This window comes from Triplophysa dalaica, chromosome 19, assembly GCF_015846415.1.
Source record: "Triplophysa dalaica isolate WHDGS20190420 chromosome 19, ASM1584641v1, whole genome shotgun sequence".
In the NCBI taxonomy this organism is placed as follows: Eukaryota; Metazoa; Chordata; class Actinopteri; order Cypriniformes; family Nemacheilidae; genus Triplophysa; species Triplophysa dalaica.
In genome coordinates, this window is record NC_079560.1 from 2576628 (window position 1) to 2596126 (window position 19499).

At 37.8% G+C, this 19499-nt stretch overlaps 3 protein-coding genes across 3 annotated transcripts; all 3 read left to right on the forward strand.

The window, feature by feature from the left end:
* The first annotated feature begins 359 nt into the window (after positions 1 to 359).
* On the forward strand, positions 360 to 7937 carry fpgs (folylpolyglutamate synthase). The gene is made up of 15 exons (XM_056732023.1): positions 360 to 914; positions 2205 to 2333; positions 2545 to 2598; positions 2689 to 2753; positions 3313 to 3427; positions 4532 to 4609; positions 4820 to 4881; positions 5285 to 5387; positions 5551 to 5628; positions 5702 to 5846; positions 5934 to 6011; positions 6150 to 6300; positions 6440 to 6515; positions 6616 to 6682; positions 6812 to 7937. Exons 1-15 carry the CDS (start codon positions 771 to 773, stop codon positions 7189 to 7191), a joined length of 1725 nt encoding a protein of 574 aa, XP_056588001.1. The 5' UTR covers positions 360 to 770; the 3' UTR covers positions 7192 to 7937.
* Positions 7938 to 8173: 236 nt separating this feature from the next.
* Positions 8174 to 11171, forward strand: cdk9 (cyclin-dependent kinase 9 (CDC2-related kinase)). The gene is made up of 8 exons (XM_056731243.1): positions 8174 to 8274; positions 8616 to 8729; positions 8976 to 9057; positions 9183 to 9273; positions 9464 to 9630; positions 9742 to 9913; positions 9987 to 10135; positions 10234 to 11171. The coding sequence occupies exons 1-8, from the start codon at positions 8234 to 8236 to the stop codon at positions 10597 to 10599; spliced, it is 1182 nt and encodes a 393-aa protein (XP_056587221.1). The 5' UTR covers positions 8174 to 8233; the 3' UTR covers positions 10600 to 11171.
* Positions 11172 to 15633: 4462 nt separating this feature from the next.
* LOC130408531 (cyclin-dependent kinase 9-like) lies at positions 15634 to 19279 on the forward strand. Its single transcript, XM_056732099.1, has 9 exons — positions 15634 to 15678; positions 16266 to 16370; positions 16714 to 16827; positions 17074 to 17155; positions 17292 to 17382; positions 17567 to 17733; positions 17843 to 18014; positions 18088 to 18236; positions 18341 to 19279. Exons 2-9 carry the CDS (start codon positions 16330 to 16332, stop codon positions 18704 to 18706), a joined length of 1182 nt encoding a protein of 393 aa, XP_056588077.1. The 5' UTR covers positions 15634 to 15678; positions 16266 to 16329; the 3' UTR covers positions 18707 to 19279.
* The last annotated feature ends 220 nt before the right edge of the window (positions 19280 to 19499 follow it).

Sequence of the window (19499 nt, forward strand, 5' to 3'; positions counted from 1 at the left end):
GGTTGTGGCGTCTGGGTGGTTTCGAGACATTATGGTAATAACATTGTTTTTAAGCATACATTATGATATTTTCATAGTTTTTCATAAATACATTAAAGTATCACACATAAATATGATAGTCCTCCAGTCGAATATTTTTTGTAAGGAAATACTTTTTTGTTGCACAGATTTCATGCATAGGTCGTTAAAAATATATCAATTTCAATCCACGCTATATTCTGTGTTGATCAACAATACAAACCTTATTTGATTTCATTCAAATCCTGTCCACCAGATGGCGCTAGAATGTCAGATATGTTTTATGTTGCGAGTTAAAACACGCATGCGCACTACTAGCGTGAGAGGCGTATCAACAGCATTGGAAGTAAAGACAAGCCATTTTTATCATCATCAACTTGCATCTCTGCACGTGGCGACATCTTTTTTTCTGACAATATTAAAACGCAACCTGGTTAAAAAATGATGCCACAAGATGTGAGCTCATCAACACGGAACTCGAATTGTTAACCCATGCGTTATGCTCGTGTCCGAATTAACCGCAATGTAGCTTCTTAACATGCTTTGTGAAAATATTCAGTCGCCTCAAAAATGTGTATTTAGTTATTGTAGATTTAAACCATTCAAAGAAATTAAACAGTCCGTCGCACTGGTCAAACAGACGTGAAATCTGTATGGTGGACAAGTAGGAGGGGTGACATGACGACACAGTTCCATATCGACAGGAAAACTCCCCAAATTTGGTGCGACTTCCTGCTGCTCTGTCGGCCACAATGATGCGCCTCTACAGCGTGCTGGAGCGTTTACGCGCGCCCGTCAATCTGGCGCGTAACCGACGTCCGGCCGTAATGTTTGAACTGTCACTGAGGCTTTCAAGCACCAAAGTTGCACCGCGGTACCGAAGGATGGACTATCAGGTAAACGCATGCACGCGCATCAAATATCGTATACATGAGTTTGCGATGTAAGGAAGATATTCACAATTAAAGTCACGCTTAAAAGTTTATTTAGTTTCTGGAAAGTGTTTGACAAACAAAACAAGTTAGCGAGACACCGTTATGTCTGAACTGATTCATTCGTTAAAGTTGTTACATCAGCCCTCGACAGTATTAATTATTTTTTTTCGCGAATGTGCATGCGCATGTGGTGATAGTTCTCGCGATCATGCGCCCTCGAAGATAAATGCACACTAGTGAGTGCGCCCTACAGGTACAGTTACAGTATTCGTCATATTTTCAGTCGCGCCATGTGCTCAGTGTGCAGGCAGCCATAACACAGATTACAAAAGAAGCCCCCCTTCGATTCCTCACTAAAGTTTGTGTAACCCTTAAAACTAAAATTAACTTTTGCTCAGATTCTCGGTCTCGTGTGTTTCTATCTGAAACTTTCAAAAAGTCTGCAGGTGTATGACGTCTAGTTAAAATAAAAACAAATTAAAAGTCTTTTAGGGAATTCCAGCCATTGGACGTGCTTATCAGAAAAAATATTTTAGTATTATTATTATTTTCAAGCTTTTTTTGATATGATTGTTAACACTTATAAAATAAATAATAGCAACTCATAAAGAACAGAATAGGAAAACAGCTGGTGGTCTGTAATGATATTTTCTTAATGATAAATTAGACGATTTCGATGGTTGGATATGTGTTATAATCTAAACCGTTCACAAAAAAATGATTTGTGTGTTCTGCGGAATTAGATTTGGTGCAATGTGATTCCTCCTGCTCTTGTTACTAGTCAGGGTACAGTATAGACTGTACAGTATATTCATATGATCTATGTGTTTCAAAGCGTATTCAGCAAAAGGACAAATTTAGCTTTCAGCTGTCCGTGCTGTCGGTTTTAATGATCGGACTACATAACGCAGATATTCGGATTAAACATTTACCTAATATCATTAAAAAGGTCGAAAGTTCAGTGTTGTTTGTCAAACAAAGCGCCACGAGTTCACAACTGAACATGCTGTTTATATAATATCAGATTAGAATTACTTGGACTAAAATAAAAAAATGATTCAAAATTCCGTTACAAAATAAAAGCCTATATGTAATGCCAAACTCAATGTGAACATGCTCCTGTCTTGTCTCATGACTTGATTTATAAGAGAATTTTGTAAACATTTATGCGTTTTTGTACAATTGCTCTTAATATTAAAGTGAAAGTCGTCTTTAAGATCTCTTTGCTGTGTTTTGCATGATGACCTCCAGGATGCTGTGTGCACGCTGAACACCCTGCAGACAAACGCCAGCGCTCTGGAGCAGGTGAAGAGAGAGAGAGGACATCCTCAACTCCAGCTGCAGGCCATGAGAGGATTTCTCCAGAGGGCTGGTCTCAAGGTAAACACCAAAGATGCAGAACTGAGTCTTATCCATCATTAGACTGAAGAAAATCTAAAATCTAAAGCAACTGTACAATGCCCGGCCTCTTAATACAAGTTCTTCTTCATCTTTGCTTGTTTTGGACAAGTCCTGCCCTGTTTTGCACAAAGATGAGTTTCTTGTATAGCTTGTAAAGAAAACGCTGAAGTGATTCATTCTGTGTTCACAGGTAGAAGAACTCGATCAACTCAATATCATTCATGTAACGGGAACTAAAGGAAAGGTATAGAAGCTCGTTGGAGAATTCAACACTGAATTACGTTTTATCTCTACAATGAATTGATGTTGAGGATTTCTGTTGCGAATGCCTCAGGGGTCGACGTGTGCCTTCACGGAGCAGATTTTGAGAAATCATGGCTTCCGCACAGGATTCTACAGGTATGGAGACATTGTAAATGATGGGTCATATATGAAAGGGATTGGTTCTTTAGTAAGCAGGGGAGTAGCTGTGTTTTTGGGATCAGAGTAAGAATTGCGTAACTGTACTCTTGTACACACATGTTCACTAGGGAGTTCACATTGAACTTTGCTCTCGAATCCTAGCTCAATATCAGAACAGAGTACAGAGCGTTTGTGTCAGAAGTGCTGTATCTGTGATGTCAACAATCTGTTCTTTGTTTTGGTTAGTTAAAATTTAACTCACAAGCGTAATGATTATTGCATAATCATTGACCATTATTTACAACATGAATTCCAAGATTTGATTTGTTTGTAGTCATAGACTGTATTACATGACCTTCCATGAACCCTATGGTGGATAAATTGACAAATAAGATTTATCATCTATTATTATCTGACCCAGCTAGATAATTGAAGGCATTTTTAGCATAAAGTTGACCCGTGTAGCTGCTTTGTAATGACGTGCTGCACAAGAGTTCAGGGTCTACATGTTGTGTTCGTTTTTTAATGTTTTGATCCGTGTTGTATTTAATTGTAGTTCGCCCCATTTGGTCGAAGTGAGAGAGAGAATCCGAATCAACGGGCAGCCAATCGGCAAAGAGCTTTTCACAAAATACTTCTGGCAGGTGTATGGGCGACTGGAGGAGACGAGGGTAAGACAGGAGTTCTTCTTCTTCTCTCTTTTTTTTTTTTTTTTAAATAAGTGTATGGTCACTCACAGAACAACTCAAAAACAGCTCATTCAGAAGACGTCTTTTATTATGATGTCACAGCTGTTGACAAATTGAAATATACAGCCACTGAAAAAATGAAGAGACCATTCCCAATGTTCATTTAATCAACATTTCTAGATGTATTGTGGTCATCCAGTTCAGTGTCTGTTGAATTTCAACAAAATCAAACCTCAGGAGGGCAATTCCACGAAAATGTTAACCTTACCAAAAAATTAATTTTATTTTTACTGAATGTTTTTTCCTAATCAGGTAAGTGCCATTTTCAGGATTGTCACATCTGTAACGCCACATATTCCTCATAAACAGACACGTGAAAATTAATATAAAGTAACTATTTTATGTTCTATAAAGAGGCATCCCATCTCCATTCATTGGGTATTATAGCGTCAAGATTGTGCATTTTATTTTACAGAATCCTACAAAGTTTATCGTCTCCCAAAAAACGCGACCTCTTTTTGTCACTCCCATAACGCATGTTTTTTCCTTTAAATATATATTTTTTCAGAGACTCTATCAACAAGGGTTCAGTAAAATATAAACAAATGGTTCAATTTATTCGTTACAAATTAATTCTCTGAGCATTTTTATGTCACGTCCATAATGCAAAAGTCAACCAACAGCAATGTGAAGACTCCAAGTTATCACAAAAATATATATTTCATAAATAAATGTAGAAATATTACTGTCGTATTGCTTAACAGTAAATATGAACTTGTTTACTTGGCAGAATTTGAGGTCTGAAATAATACATCGAGCATCTTTTCTATTATTTTAATAAATGCAAATAGGAACGATATTTTTATTTGAAATTTGGGAGAAATATTGCTGGTAGATTACAGAATGATACAAAAATGATCATTTGACCTGACCACATACCTATAAATAGTAAATTCAGAAGAAAAAAAAAATGTTTTTATTCTTTCTGTGGCTGTTTATAGTTAGATATATATTTCTGTGGTTATCAGTTGATGATGAGTATATCCATTTAATGTGATGATGATCTTTTACTCTTTAACCATATAGGTCGCTCATGGAGGAAGCATGCCAGCATATTTTCGCTTTCTCACGATCTTGTCCTTCCATGTGTTCCTCCAGGAGAAGGTGAGTCTGTTAGCTCTTTCATATTACTTTATTGTACCTATTTACATTTATTTACATTACTACGCGTCTGTTAGTTGTATTTGTTTGAGAACATATGGGTGTAATAATAATAATGTAGCACTAGAATACACACACTTGAAAGTTTCATAGATCACCTGTCCTTTATTAAAGGTGCTTCTCTTTAACTTTGTTTTCTGTGTTTCTGTGCAGGTGGATTTGGCTGTCATTGAGGTGGGGATCGGTGGGGCGTATGACTGCACTAATATTATCAGGCAGGGGATTGTTGATGTTCGAGAGATATGCCCTCTCTTCTGTTGCACTGTAGCGTGTCTGATTCTCTCTTTGTGCTGTGTTCGTGTGTGCTGCCTCCATCTCATCCTTTCACTCATGTCAGGACACATTCTTCTCAACTTAACCAATCACTGGTCTTATTTGTTGATCAATTGATTAGCAGTATCAACCTATCACAAACCAGACTAACCACACGAACCAATCATCAGTGATCATTGGTCATGATATCAATTCAATATTATCGTGTTGAAAAACTTTGTGCATGCAGAAGTGAAACTTGCCACTGAGGTATAAATACATTTATAAAAATACTTGTGATATAAAATAGTTAGATAGATACTTAAGGAATTTGATTTGCTGAATTGTTTTTATGGTTTCTTAAAGGCGACCCTGGGTGTGTGGCATCTCCTCTTTGGGCATAGATCACACCAGCATATTGGGAGATACCATTGAGAAAATAGCCTGGCAAAAAGGAGGAATATTTAAGGTATGCTAACGTGTGTTTTTGAGCTTTTACGGTAGAGAGGTTGAGACTATATGAATGATGTGCATACAGGTTTGATTCTCAGGAAACGTAGTAGTACAGGCAAAGCATGAAAATAAATATTCTGAAAAAGATTTAAATGAGTGTGTCTGATGTGTTTGTCCAGCCCGGTGTCCCTGCATTCACAGTGAAACAGCCCGACGGGTCGATGAAGGTTCTTCAAGAGAGAGCTGAAGAAGTTGGGGTGAGAATTGAAAAGACGCTGGAAACAGAATACACCTGTAGCAGTTTTCACATCCTCTCTGTTTGTCCCACAGTGCTCGCTGTCAGTGTGTCCTGATCTGGATGAGTATGTGAGCGAGGGTTCGCTCACGTTGGGTTTAGCCGGACATCATCAGCGCTCTAATGCCTCTCTGGCCTTACAGCTCTCGCACGCCTGGCTGCACAGACACTTACTGACAGGTGTGTGTTTCTGCTGCTCTCTTTCTGCATGAGTTCAATGCGTGTTTGTGTGTTTAATGTAGTGTGTGTTAACTGATGTGTTCACAGATCCTGCGCTGTCTTCGGTCGAGTTCAGTGGTGTGAATCCAGCTCCAGCGTTTCAGCCCAGTCCTGCGATGTTCAAAGGTCTCAAAACACTCCAAAATGTATCCAAAGTTGTTAACTTGCTTTAGGAAAAATAAACATTTAAATATCAGTAGTTTAGTTTTCAGACAGGGTTCAGTGAATCTACTATAGCTGTTGGAATCTGTGATGTGTCTGCAGGTCTTATGGAGACGGAGTGGGCCGGACGCAATCAGACGCTAAAACACGGTCCTGTGACGTACTTCCTGGACGGAGCTCATACCACCCGCAGCATGCAGGCCTGCGTCCGCTGGTTCAATGAAGTCGCAACACAACACGAGGAAAAAGCAGAGTGAGAGCCTGTCCTTTCTGTGTTTTGTTTTTATCCATAGTTAAGTGGATTTAAAACAAAAGAACAAGCAAGAACATTTTATATCACAAAAAAAAGATTGTTAGTAAATGTTTGTGTTGATAGTTTTGTGTGTTTGTAGGGGTCCAGTGATGAGGGTCCTCTTATTTAACGCTACAGGAGAGAGAGACTGTGCTGCTATGCTTAAACTGCTTGCGGTGAGTAATATATCACAATTTAAACCAGTTATTCTGTTATATTGAACCATAAGGACTTGATATGGGTGTTTTTGTGCTAATGATTTATTTTTGTTTTTAGCACTGTCATTTTGACTTTGCCGTGTTCTGCCCGAACATCACAGAGATTACAATGACCTGTAATGCAGGTATGACATGTTGCCAGCCACAGTTTTGTGTAAATGATCAGGAGGAACAAGATCAAATCTCTTCAGTATGATCGATAAAAAACAAGTATTTTTCTCCCGTAAAAGTACTGTATCTTTTGTGTATCTCAGACCAGCAGAACTTCAACGTCTCCGTTGAAAACATGCTCACCCGTTGCCTGGACAACCAGCAGAGCTGGCGGGTTATGAACGGCCAAGAGGAGAAACCAGACGCGGAGCTTCTTATCAGGGGCGGTCTGCCACTGGTGGCGGAAAGACACAGCGATACACTGGTGTTTCCTTGCATCCTCAGCGCTCTCCAGTGGATTAGTCAGGGAAGAGACTCTGTCCTGTCAGACCCAAACAAATGTGTCATACCTGTTAAACCGAGCGTAAATGCAAAAGCTGCTGCGCTGAGAGAGGCAACAAACATACATGTTCTCATCACAGGTAGCCTGCACCTAGTGGGAGGAGCTTTAAAACACTTGGATTCTGCTTTTAACAGTCAATAACAGATGTCGGACATACAGCCAAACTCAGAACACCGCAAGAGCACCACCTAGTGGCTAAAATCTGTTACATTGCTACAGTTTTCGGTTTTGTCTTCTGTTAAAAAATTCCCATTGAATCCCTGACTTTGGACCGACTTTTCCTATGTGTTTAATCCACAGAACACATCAAAGCATCTTCACTTGAGCTGTTAATGTTTAATATTAGTTTTATTTGAAATACTTCAAGTACACTGTGTTTACTTCATATATGTTTTTGTTTTACACTACAGTTTTGATGTTCGTAACCAGATCTCTTCATATGGGATTTTTGAAGTCCGAAGTTGTCGTGTTCTGGATTTATTTTTGCAGTTAAAAACACAGTTCTCCATTACAAGTATTGATATTTCACATGGAACAAATGCATAGGGAACCTGTAATGCTTCTATATCACGGAGAATCATCAACTTTCATAAAAAATCAAAATGTGTCAAGATGTTTTTTGTATATGTATATATAATTACATATGGACAACTCAAAGATCGTTGAGGTAAAAACCTACATTTAAATGTGTAATGTTAATTTAATTTCTAAAAATACTTTGAACTTTAAAGAATGTTAACTGTATATAGTTTGTAAACTAACGTCTGTAGATTTTGAACATGTCAGGTTGGTGTTTGTGATGTTTTTTAATTGATTTGTTTAATAGTGTTATTAAAAAAATATATAAAAAAAACAATAAAATGTGTAATTATATATGAACATCTAAAGCTTTTTAGTTGGGCTAATTGAATGTATATGCCTTATGTTTTATTACTAGAACTAATAATACGGCACTTTAAGTACACAAATATTGATCCTCAATTAATTACTACATATATTTAAATATGTCATTTATATTTATAATGTTAATGCTATCTGACGATATTTATTTTAGCTGACGGCGTAGAAGACACTCATCTCTGTTTAATGAATTATAGTTGTCGCTCATCCGGTCAGCAGGTGGCGCTAAAGTTTTTCTTTACGTGTGTGAATCTGTTCTGCGGACCGCAGAGGAACAGCAAGGATGCAGCGCGACAAAACCGGAAGCTCCGCCGGCGGAGAAAAGTATGAATATTTTAATGATTTTCAATCTCTTATCTATAATTAAAAATATGAAATATGACTTCTGCGTTCATATAACAACCCTAGCATCTTTTTGTGTCGTTTTACCGTGACTCGTGTTTTAAATAGCCGTGTAAGACCCATGTTTGTGTGTGGGGGTCAGTTTTTGCTGTCTTTGTGTATTATTGTGTATTTGTGTATTATCAAACACGTTTGTCCTACATATCCCAAACATTTTAATAAGAAGATCTCATTAAAATATTAAACTTGTGTGTTTAATTGTATAGTCAACTCAAATGACGTAATTACCAACCATCATGTAAAAACAAACGTGTGTGTTGTAGGCCGGATAGAGAGACTGCCATCATGTCAAAATACTATGACGGGGTTGAGTTTCCCTTCTGCGATGAATTCTCGAAATATGAAAAGCTCGCAAAGATCGGCCAGGGCACATTCGGGTGAGTTCTTGAATAGTAAATGTATATTTTAGTGGCTTTGTGACGCTTATGTAAATACCCATATTTGACTTCTTAGTCTGAACTGTATGATAATGATGAACTGACAACGTGTAATATTTGGTCTTATGTGCTTATTACTGTAATACTCATTGTCAGTTTGTAAGTAAGTCAATGATTGTTTATTGTTTTCTTGTCTGAGTGTAATTTTGTGGTCTTCTGATCCATTTTAATCTGTCGATTCTTTAGGGAGGTATTCAAGGCCAAACACCGGCAAACTGGGAAAAAGGTGGCTTTGAAGAAGGTCCTCATGGAGAATGAGAAAGAAGGGGTGAGGACATTCAATGCTACCCTTCATCAGCATTGTTCAATTTACAAATTTTTAGACTTTTTATCTTTCACACCTCCTGTCAACTAAAAAAAGTGACAGTAAAATGATGTTTGTGATCTTCTCAGTTTCCCATCACAGCTTTGAGGGAGATCAAGATCTTACAGCTGCTAAAGCATGAGAATGTGGTGAATCTCATTGAGATCTGCAGAACAAAAGGTGAGCTGCTTCCAAAAAATTAACTGTTTTATTAGATCTTTACATAATGTTGCTTATGTCAGAGATGAAACATCAACAGCTGCTTATGTAGCATGAACATTTATGATTTCTCCTTGCTTTTGATTGGACCAGCCAAACCAGCCAATCGCAACAAATCTCTTTCGTCTTACTTTTGTGTTTTTCTCTTTAGCCACCCAGTTTAACCGTTACAAGGGCAGCATCTATCTAGTGTTTGATTTCTGTGAACATGACCTCGCTGGATTGCTAAGCAATGCTAATGTAAAATTTACCCTGTCGGAGATAAAGAAGGTTATGCAGATGCTGCTGAACGGACTTTACTACATACACAGAAACAAGGTAAGTTCATATTTTACGTAAACATCGTTTAGATTGTTTACATCATTTTTTCAAGGCTTGAATGATATAAAATGCTGAGACTGATTTAATTATTTAGTGTGTTTGTGTCAGATCCTTCACAGAGATATGAAAGCCGCCAATGTTCTGATCACAAGAGATGGAGTGCTGAAGTTGGCGGATTTCGGGTTGGCCAGAGCGTTCAGTTTGGCTAAGAACAGTCAGGGGAACCGCTACACAAACAGAGTCGTCACACTGTGGTATCGACCACCAGAACTACTGCTGGGTAAATGAAGTGAACTCCACCTATACCTTTCAATGGATTTCCAGTGTGTGATTTATTTTGTGTTGTTTTTTAGGTGAGAGAGATTACGGTCCTCCTATAGATCTGTGGGGTGGTGGATGTATCATGGCAGAGATGTGGACCAGAAGCCCCATCATGCAGGGCAACACTGAACAACACCAGCTCACCCTCATTAGTCAGCTGTGTGGCTCTATTACTCCAGAGGTAAATCTCTTATTAATTACTTACTAATTATTTATTTCGAAGACGTTTTTGTCAACTGAAAAACAAACTCTAATGCCACGTCTCTTGATGTGCCTCAGGTTTGGCCTGGTGTGGATAAGAAGTATGAACTCTATCAGAAGATGGAGCTACCTAAGGGTCAGAAGCGTAAAGTGAAGGACAGACTCAAGGCGTATGTGAAGGACCCGTATGCTCTGGACCTCATAGACAAACTCCTGGTTCTGGATCCGGCTCAGAGAATCGATAGCGATGACGCTCTCAACCACGACTTCTTCTGGTCTGACCCCATGCCCTCTGACCTTAAAAACATGCTCTCCACCCACAACACTTCCATGTTTGAATACTTGGCACCACCTCGCAGAAGAGGTCACATGCCTCAACAGCCAGCCAATCAGAACCGGAATCCTGCAACCACCAGCCAATCAGAATTCGACAGGGTGTTTTGATTCAATTTGCTACTTTTTGGACATGTTATGGTTGGTCAAGAGAAGAGACAGACTTCCGATTGGGTAGGTAGGTGAAACCATTTATGGTCCTACCCAAATATAGTATATTTGGGATTTTATGAACCTTATGTACTGTTCTGAGTTATTGTTCCATCATAGTGTTTCTTTGGACAAGCAGACATGGTTCTCATTGTTTTGTGTTGTCCACTTTTTTATTGTGCTTAAACAAGATCTTATAAGGCTACAAATCCCTACTTGTATAAATAGCTGATGGACAGCTCAGGAACACCTGTCACACTATATCTAAGTGTATTATTGTGCTGCTAGAAAATTATTGGAGAAAAAAAGATTAAGATTGTTTATACATTACTGATATGTTGGATTTCCATGAACATTTCTTTTAACAGGGTGCTTTGGCTAGAAAAACCCTGCTCATTCTTCAGATTTTATTGTTTATTTGTGTTTTTAGACTGTTTTTATTTAGTAAGGTCAAGAATTGTGTTGGTTTGAGCTCTTGGTGTATACATTACTTGTTTGTGTAATACACTAATAAAACTCACATTTCCAACCCATATTTTCTTGTGCCATCATTACTGCTAAAAAAGTATGACTAAACTATTTAAATAACTTAAAAGTGTTTAATATAAAATATGGCAAAACGTGTTGTGTTTGGTAATTGAGGATTACGTGAGGTTACAGTGCTTTACTAGTAATACTGTGAACAGTTAAAGTGAGTATGCTTTACGTACATTCCACATATATTGTAATTAGTGTAATGATCTAGTATTTTTTTTTTTTAAGTAATGCACTATATTAGATATATACAGGTGGATGCTCTGTAAGATACAGTCAAGTTAAACGTTCCTTGCGTCCCAACAAATCAACTGGCTGACTTATCACTAGAAAGTCAACTAAAGAATGTGTAATATCACTTGGTCACTTAATTCTTCTAAATCTTATTTCATTTTAATCTGTTAATGTATGCTTTATATCCATTTTTGTATGCACTCTTTATATTATATTTTTACTGTAGTATCAAAACAGATTTAAGGGAGGAAGTGCTCCTAATTTCATAGTATAAACCGCTAAATTGATTGAGAAAACTGAGTTGTGGCCCAGTACACTCATGGATCCTCAGCCCAGGTTAGGTCCACATGTAACAAAATCCTTTTGCTTTGACTGAAGATTAACAAATCAAATGCAATTAAGAAAATAAATACATTAAATCAGGCTGTCATAACACTACACACAATGCAAAAGTCTTTTATATGTTTTTCACAAATCATTTTAATTTCATCAGTGTATATATTAGAGCATATGTTAAATTATAATCAATGTAGGGTTTATATTTACATTGCAGAAATTCAATTGAGACTTATATCTCACAAACAGTGATGAAACCTCTTAAATGCTTGATAGGTTACATATGTCGATTTGAAGCATCATCTTGTACATGAATCATCTATCATCTATACACTAACACAAAGCTTGATTTGTAACAGAATCATAAAACTTATTGTAAATGAAAGAAATGTGAAAAGAGCGAGCAGCGATGTTTTCTTTTCAGAAAAATTATCATTTTCAATTTCAATAATTTCCAAGGTTAACTGTAATACCGGCGTTTGACTCATTGAAACAGTTGAAGTGCAAAACATAATCTTCATATTATAACTGCTTGAACCCATACTCAGAACTTCCTCCTCATCCAGTGAGCAGTGAACACACACAGCCATTCACTAAAGTGTACAGGAAACAGTTGGGTATAAAGTGCCTTGCTCAGTCGTTTTCTGCAGACATTTAGACTCAAACATGGCAAGGCCATGTGCAAACTGCCCCATATGCAAAAAAAAACCTTTTTCACCCAAGTGTGACTGTTTTTTGTTTTAAATATCTCCTCAGGGTGTTGGACAATTAAATGCACATGACGGTGTAAAGAAACACACAAATCACCTCCTCCTGAATCTTCTTTAGAACATCGGAATTGCATTCTACAGGTCAACATGGATCACAAGACACTGAAAAACAAACATTTTTTATAGTTTATAAGGAGGGGTACTGAAACAGGAATTAATGAATTTTTAAATGGATAAAAATAATGATGGAAATAGAAACAGAAAGCTGAGGCGATGAAAAACTCACAGTTTGGTTTTAAATGCTCCATGCTGTTCCATTGAACTGGTCTCATGATATTTGTGTATCTTGATTCTTTGGTTTGTGACTCCTGTTTGATTTCCTTCGCTTTTGTCTTTTCATTCTGTCTTTTCCAATGATCAAACTTCAGGTCACCGGGCATCTCCTTCTTCTTTATCAGTCTCATGATTTTCATCATACACCATACGGTCTGGTTGAAAAAATTTACACAAAATATAAGAATTAGGCAATTTATTACATCTATGAGGAATGTTTGCAGCATCCTTTTGAATCCACGCCATTAAGAGTGAAGGAAGTTCTGAAGGCAAAATCCAGTAATGCAGCAAGGATGTACTAATAAAGTGGCCAGTGACTTTGGGCTACCCTTCTAATCAAACGTCTTAAGTTATGAATCAGTGATGGCGCTGGTGGATGAGAAGATGCTGGGAACTGGCTACAAATTATATGTAGACAATTTCTACACCAGCCCATCACTATTCAGAGACCTCCTCAAGAAGGGCATCTGGGCCTGTGGGACCATTAGAAGCAACCGGGTGGGCTTCCCACAAACTACCGCTATCAAATTGGCCAAAAATGCTCCCCGTGGGAGTATGCGGTGGATTAGAGACAACAGCCTCCTCTTTGTGCAATGGAAGGACATCAGGGAGGTGCATATGTGCTCATCCTTCCATGCAGCAGAGGGAGATCGCACTGTACGGAGGAGGGTGAAGACGAGAGCTGACGGATGGACGGAACTCCACGTACCAATTCCTGATGTAGTGCATGACTACAACCAGTGAGTTGTGTTACTTTTTGCTGTTGTGTACAAAATTGTCCAGATGAGTTAATTTTATTTACCTGATTATGTTTGCATTTAGAATTGTTCTATTATTTTTCACACAGGTACATGGGAGGAGTGGATCTCTCCGATGCCCTTGTTGGGTATTTATCAAGTGCTCAGAAAGACCAGGAAGTGGTACCACTCACTGTTCTTCCACTTTGTCGACATCGCCATGGTAAATGCATTCATTCTGCACCAGGAGTTTGCTGCGGCTCATAACCAAATAGCGAAGTCACAGCGAGAATTCTGTGAAGCTTTGGTTATGGAGCTTGCAGACTGGATGCCTCAAAGTGAGCCTGCTCCTCCTGCTCCAGCAACCCCAATGACACGCCATGTCTGCCACAGGCCAAAACACGTCACAGATAAAAGTGATGACTCCAGGCGAAGATCCCAATTGTGCCATCTGAAAACAACTGTGTTCTGCCAGGGATGTGCAGCCTACTTTTGTTTCCAAGCAAAACGAGATTACTTCAATAAACTGGCATGATGCTAATAATTTGTAGTGTTTAGATGTTGGGAAGATTTATATATAGTTGTAAATACTTGAAATTACATAAATAGTTTGACATTTAGTTTTCCGGTAATTTTATATTTGTTTTCATTCACGTTTCAATTACAATTTGCATCAAAAAGTGAAAATATTTATATAAAGTTTGTAAAAAGATAAAAAAAATGTGTATTTGTTTGGTCTGTGGTGTAAGATGTCATTTCAAGCAACCTAGTGATCTTTGGGAATCATCCTATTGCTAGGGTGTCTCATAGTGGCCATTTGTTATATTTCACCTAAAATACTTATGACCGATGGCTTTTACTTTTTTAATATTAATATTTCATAAAATAAAATAAATATTACAGCACATTTTCATAACAATACATTTAAAATCCAATACCTTTTAGACACATTATTATAGTTTTCCTTTTTAACTTCTACAATAATCCACAAAGTGTCATTTTTCAAGACCATCCATGTGTCTCTACTCCAAAGCATTCAACAGTTACAGCTTTTTACGTTTGTATAGTGCATTTTTTTGTCTTTGCTCAAAATATAGGCCGACAGTTCAGTTCTACTGGTTGAGTTTATCATCACAGTCCAAATTCTAAATTTGTGACGTGTTTCCATGCCCATCAGACTCAATGCTCACAGTTGCCAGACACTTAAGGATCTGATGAACTTGCTTGTTTATTGTTTTATACTGTTATAAAAAGTCTACTCATGGCGTTCGCGTGGTTTTTGCACCCAAAAACATAAATCAATATGTTGTATGTTAAAGTGAGTGCGGAGTTTGTCCAATAGGGGGAGTTGATGCATTGGGGGTGTGGGTTGTCAGAAGAGCTCGTGAGCGTTTTTGTATGCGTCTTGTTGGCTGTCCAGATGCCTTTAAATGCCTCTCTGGCCTTACAGCTCTCGCACGTCTGGCTGCACAGACACTTACTGACAGGTGTGTGTTTCTGCTGCTCTCTTTCTGCATGAGTTCAATGCGTGTTTGTGTGTTTAATGTAGTGTGTGTTAACTGATGTGTTCACAGATCCTGCGCTGTCTTCGGTCGAGTTCAGTGGTGTGAATCCAGCTCCAGCGTTTCAGCCCAGTCCTGCGATGATCAAAGGTCTCAAAACACTCCAAAATGTATCCAAAGTTGTTAACTTGCTTTAGGAAAAATAAACATTTAAATATCAGTAGTTTAGGTTTCAGACAGGGTTCAGTGAAACTACTATAGCTGTTGGAATCTGTGATGTGTCTGCAGGTCTTATGGAGACGGAGTGGGCCGGACGCAATCAGACGCTAAAACACGGTCCTGTGACGTACTTCCTGGACGGAGCTCATACCACCCGCAGCATGCAGGCCTGCGTCCGCTGGTTCAATGAAGTCGCAACACAACACGAGGAAAAAGCAGAGTGAGAGCCTGTCCTTTCTGTGTTTTGTTTTTATCCATAGTTAAGTGGATTTAAAACAAAAGAACAAGCAAGAACATTTTATATCACAAAAAAAAGATTGTTAGTAAATGTTTGTGTTGATAGTTTTGTGTGTTTGTAGGGGTCCAGTGATGAGGGTCCTCTTATTTAACGCTACAGGAGAGAGAGACTGTGCTGCTATGCTTAAACTGCTTGCGGTGAGTAATATATCACAATTTAAACCAGTTATTCTGTTATATTGAACCATAAGGACTTGATATGAGTGTTTTTGTGCTAATGATGTATATGTACATATAATTACACATGGACAACTCAAAGATCGTTGAGGTAAAAACCTACATTTAAATGTGTAATGTTAATTTAATTTCTAAAAATACTTCCTTATACATAAAGAATGTTAACTGTATATAGTTTGTAAACTAACGTCTGTTTTTAACATGTCAGGTTGGTGTTTGTGATGTTTTTTTAATTGATTTGTTTAATAGTGTTATTAAAGAAACAAATATTAAATAAAAAAACAATAAAATGTGTAAATATATATTAACATCTAAAGCTTTTTAGTTTGGCTAATTGAATGTATATGCCTTATGTTTTATTACTAGAACTAATAATACGGCACTTGAAGTAAACAAATATTGATCCTCAATTAATTACTACATATATTTAAATATGTCATTTATATTTATAATGTTAATGCTATCTGACGATATTTATTTTACCTGACGTCGTAGAAGACACTCATCTCTGTTTAATGAATTATAGTTGTCTCTCATCCGGTCAGCAGGTGGCGCTAAAGTTTTTCTTTACGTGTGTGAATCTGTTCTGCGGACCGCAGAGGAACAGCAAGGATGCAGCGCGACAAAACCGGAAGCTCCGGCGGCGGAGAAAAGTATGAATATTTTAATGATTTTCAATCTCTTATCTATAATTAAAAATATAAAATATGACTTCTGCGTTCATATAACAACCCTTGTATCTTTTTGTGTCGTTTTACCGTGACTCGTGTTTTAAATAGCCGTGTAAGACCCATGTTTGTGTGTGTGGGGGTCGGTTTTTGCTGTCTTTGTGTATTATTGTGTATTTGTGTATTATCAAACACGTTTGTCCTACATATCCCAAACATTTTAATAAGAAGATCTCATTAAAATATTAAACTTGTGTGTTTAATTGTATAGTCAACTCAAATGACGTAATTACCAACCATCATGTAAAAACAAACGTGTGTGTTGTAGGCCGGATAGAGAGACTGCCATCATGTCAAAATACTATGACGGGGTTGAGTTTCCCTTCTGCGATGAATTCTCGAAATATGAAAAGCTCGCAAAGATCGGCCAGGGCACATTCGGGTGAGTTCTTGAATAGTAAATGTATATTTTAGTGGCTTTGTGACGCTTATGTAAATACTCATGTTTGACTTCTTAGTCTGAACTGTATGATAATGATGAACTGACAACGTGTAATGTTTGGTCTTATGTGCTTATTACTGTTATACTCATTGTCAGTTTGTAAGTAAGTCAATGATTGTTTATTGTTTTCTTGTCTGAGTGTAATATTGTGGTTTTCTGATCCATTTTAAACTGTCGATTCTTTAGGGAGGTATTCAAGGCCAAACACCGGCAAACTGGGAAAATGGTGGCTTTGAAGAAGGTCCTCATGGAGAATGAGAAAGAAGGGGTGAGGACATTCAATGCTACCCTTCATCAGCATTGTTCAATTAACAAAGTTTTAGACTTTTTGTCTAAGAGCATCTTTCACACCTTCTGTCACCTTAAAAAAAGTGACAGTAATAAGATCTTTGTGATCTTCTCAGTTTCCCATCACAGCTTTGAGGGAGATCAAGATCTTACAGCTGCTAAAGCATGAGAATGTGGTGAATCTCATTGAGATCTGCAGAACAAAAGGTGAGCTGCTTCCAAAAAAATAACTGTTTTATTAGATCTTTACATAATGTTGCTTATGTCAGAGATGAAACATCAACAGCTGCTTATGTAACATGAACATGATTTCTCCTTGCTTTTGATTGGACCAGCCAAACCAGCCAATCGCAACAAATCTCTTTCGTCTTCCTTTTGTTTTTCTCTTTAGCCACCCAGTTTAACCGTTACAAGGGCAGCATCTATCTAGTGTTTGATTTCTGTGAACATGACCTCGCTGGATTGTTAAGCAACGCTAATGTGAAATTTACCCTGTCGGAGAAAAAGAAGGTTATGCAGATGCTGCTGAACGGACTTTACTACATACACAGAAACAAGGTAAGATCATATTTTAAGACAAATGTCGTTTAGATCGTTTACATCATTTAAGTCTTGAATGATATAAAATGCTGAGACTGATTTAATTTAATTTGTTTGTTTGTGTCAGATCCTTCACAGAGATATGAAAGCCGCCAATGTTCTGATCACAAGAGATGGAGTGCTGAAGTTGGCGGATTTCGGGTTGGCCAGAGCGTTCAGTTTGGCTAAGAACAGTCAGGGGAACCGCTACACAAATAGAGTCGTCACACTGTGGTATCGACCACCAGAACTACTGCTGGGTAAATGAAGTGAACACCACCTATACCTTTCAATGGATTTCCAGTGTGTCATTTATTTTGTGTTGTTCTTTAGGTGAGAGAGATTACGGTCCTCCTATAGATCTGTGGGGTGGTGGATGTATCATGGCAGAGATGTGGACCAGAAGCCCCATCATGCAGGGCAACACTGAACAACACCAGCTCACCCTCATTAGTCAGCTGTGTGGCTCTATTACTCCAGAGGTAAAACTCTTATTAATTACTTACTAATTATTTATTTTGAAGACGTTTTTGTCAACTGAAAAACAAACACAAGCTCTAATGCCACGTCTCTTGATGTGCCTCAGGTTTGGCCTAGTGTGGATAAGAAGTATGAACTCTATCAGAAGATGGAGCTACCTAAGGGTCAGAAGCGTAAAGTGAAGGACAGACTCAAGGCGTATGTGAAGGACCCGTATGCTCTGGACCTCATAGACAAACTCCTGGTTCTGGATCCGGCTCAGAGAATAGACAGCGATGACGCTCTCAACCACAACTTCTTCTGGTCTGACCCCATGCCCTCTGACCTTAAAAACATGCTCTCCACCCACAACACTTCCATGTTTGAATACTTGGCACCACCTCGCAGAAGAGGTCACATGCCTCAACAGCCAGCCAATCAGAACCGGAATCCTGCAACCACCAGCCAATCAGAATTCGACAGGGTGTTTTGATTCAATTTGCTACTTTTTGGACATGTTATGGTTGGTCAAGAGAAGAGAGAGACTTCCGATTGGGTAGGTAGGTGAAACCATTTATGGTCCTACCCAAATATAGTATATTTGGGATTTTATGAACCTTATGTACTGTTCTGAGTTATTGTTCCATCATAGTGTTTCTTTGGACAAGCAGACATGGTTCTCATTGTTTTGTGTTGTCCACTTTTTTATTGTGCTTAAACAAGATCTTATAAGGCTACAAATCCCTACCTGTAAAAATAGCTGATGGACAGCTCAGGAACACCTGTCACACAATATATTGAGTGTATTATTGTGCTGCTAGAAAATTATTGGAGAAAAAAAGATTAAGATTCTTTATACATTACTGATATGTTGGATTTCCATGAACATTACTTTTAACAGGGTGCTTTGTCTAGAGAAACCCTGCTCATTCTTCAGATTTTATTGTTTATTTGTGTTTTTAGACTGTTTTTATTTAGTAAGGTCAAGAATTGTGTTGGTTTGAGTTCTTGGTGTATACATTACTTGTTTGTGTAATACACTAATAAAACTCACATGTCCAACCCATATTTTCTTGTGCCATCATTACTGCTAAAACTAAACTATTTAAATAACTTAAAAGTGTTTAATATAAAATATGGCCAAATGTGTTGTGTTTGGTAAAATGAGGATTAAGTGAGGTTACAGTGCTTTACTAGTAATACTGTGAACAGTTAAAGTGAATTGAATCAATTGAACTAATTGTCAGTGAAAGCAATGTGAAAAGAGCAAGCAGCGTTTCTTTTCA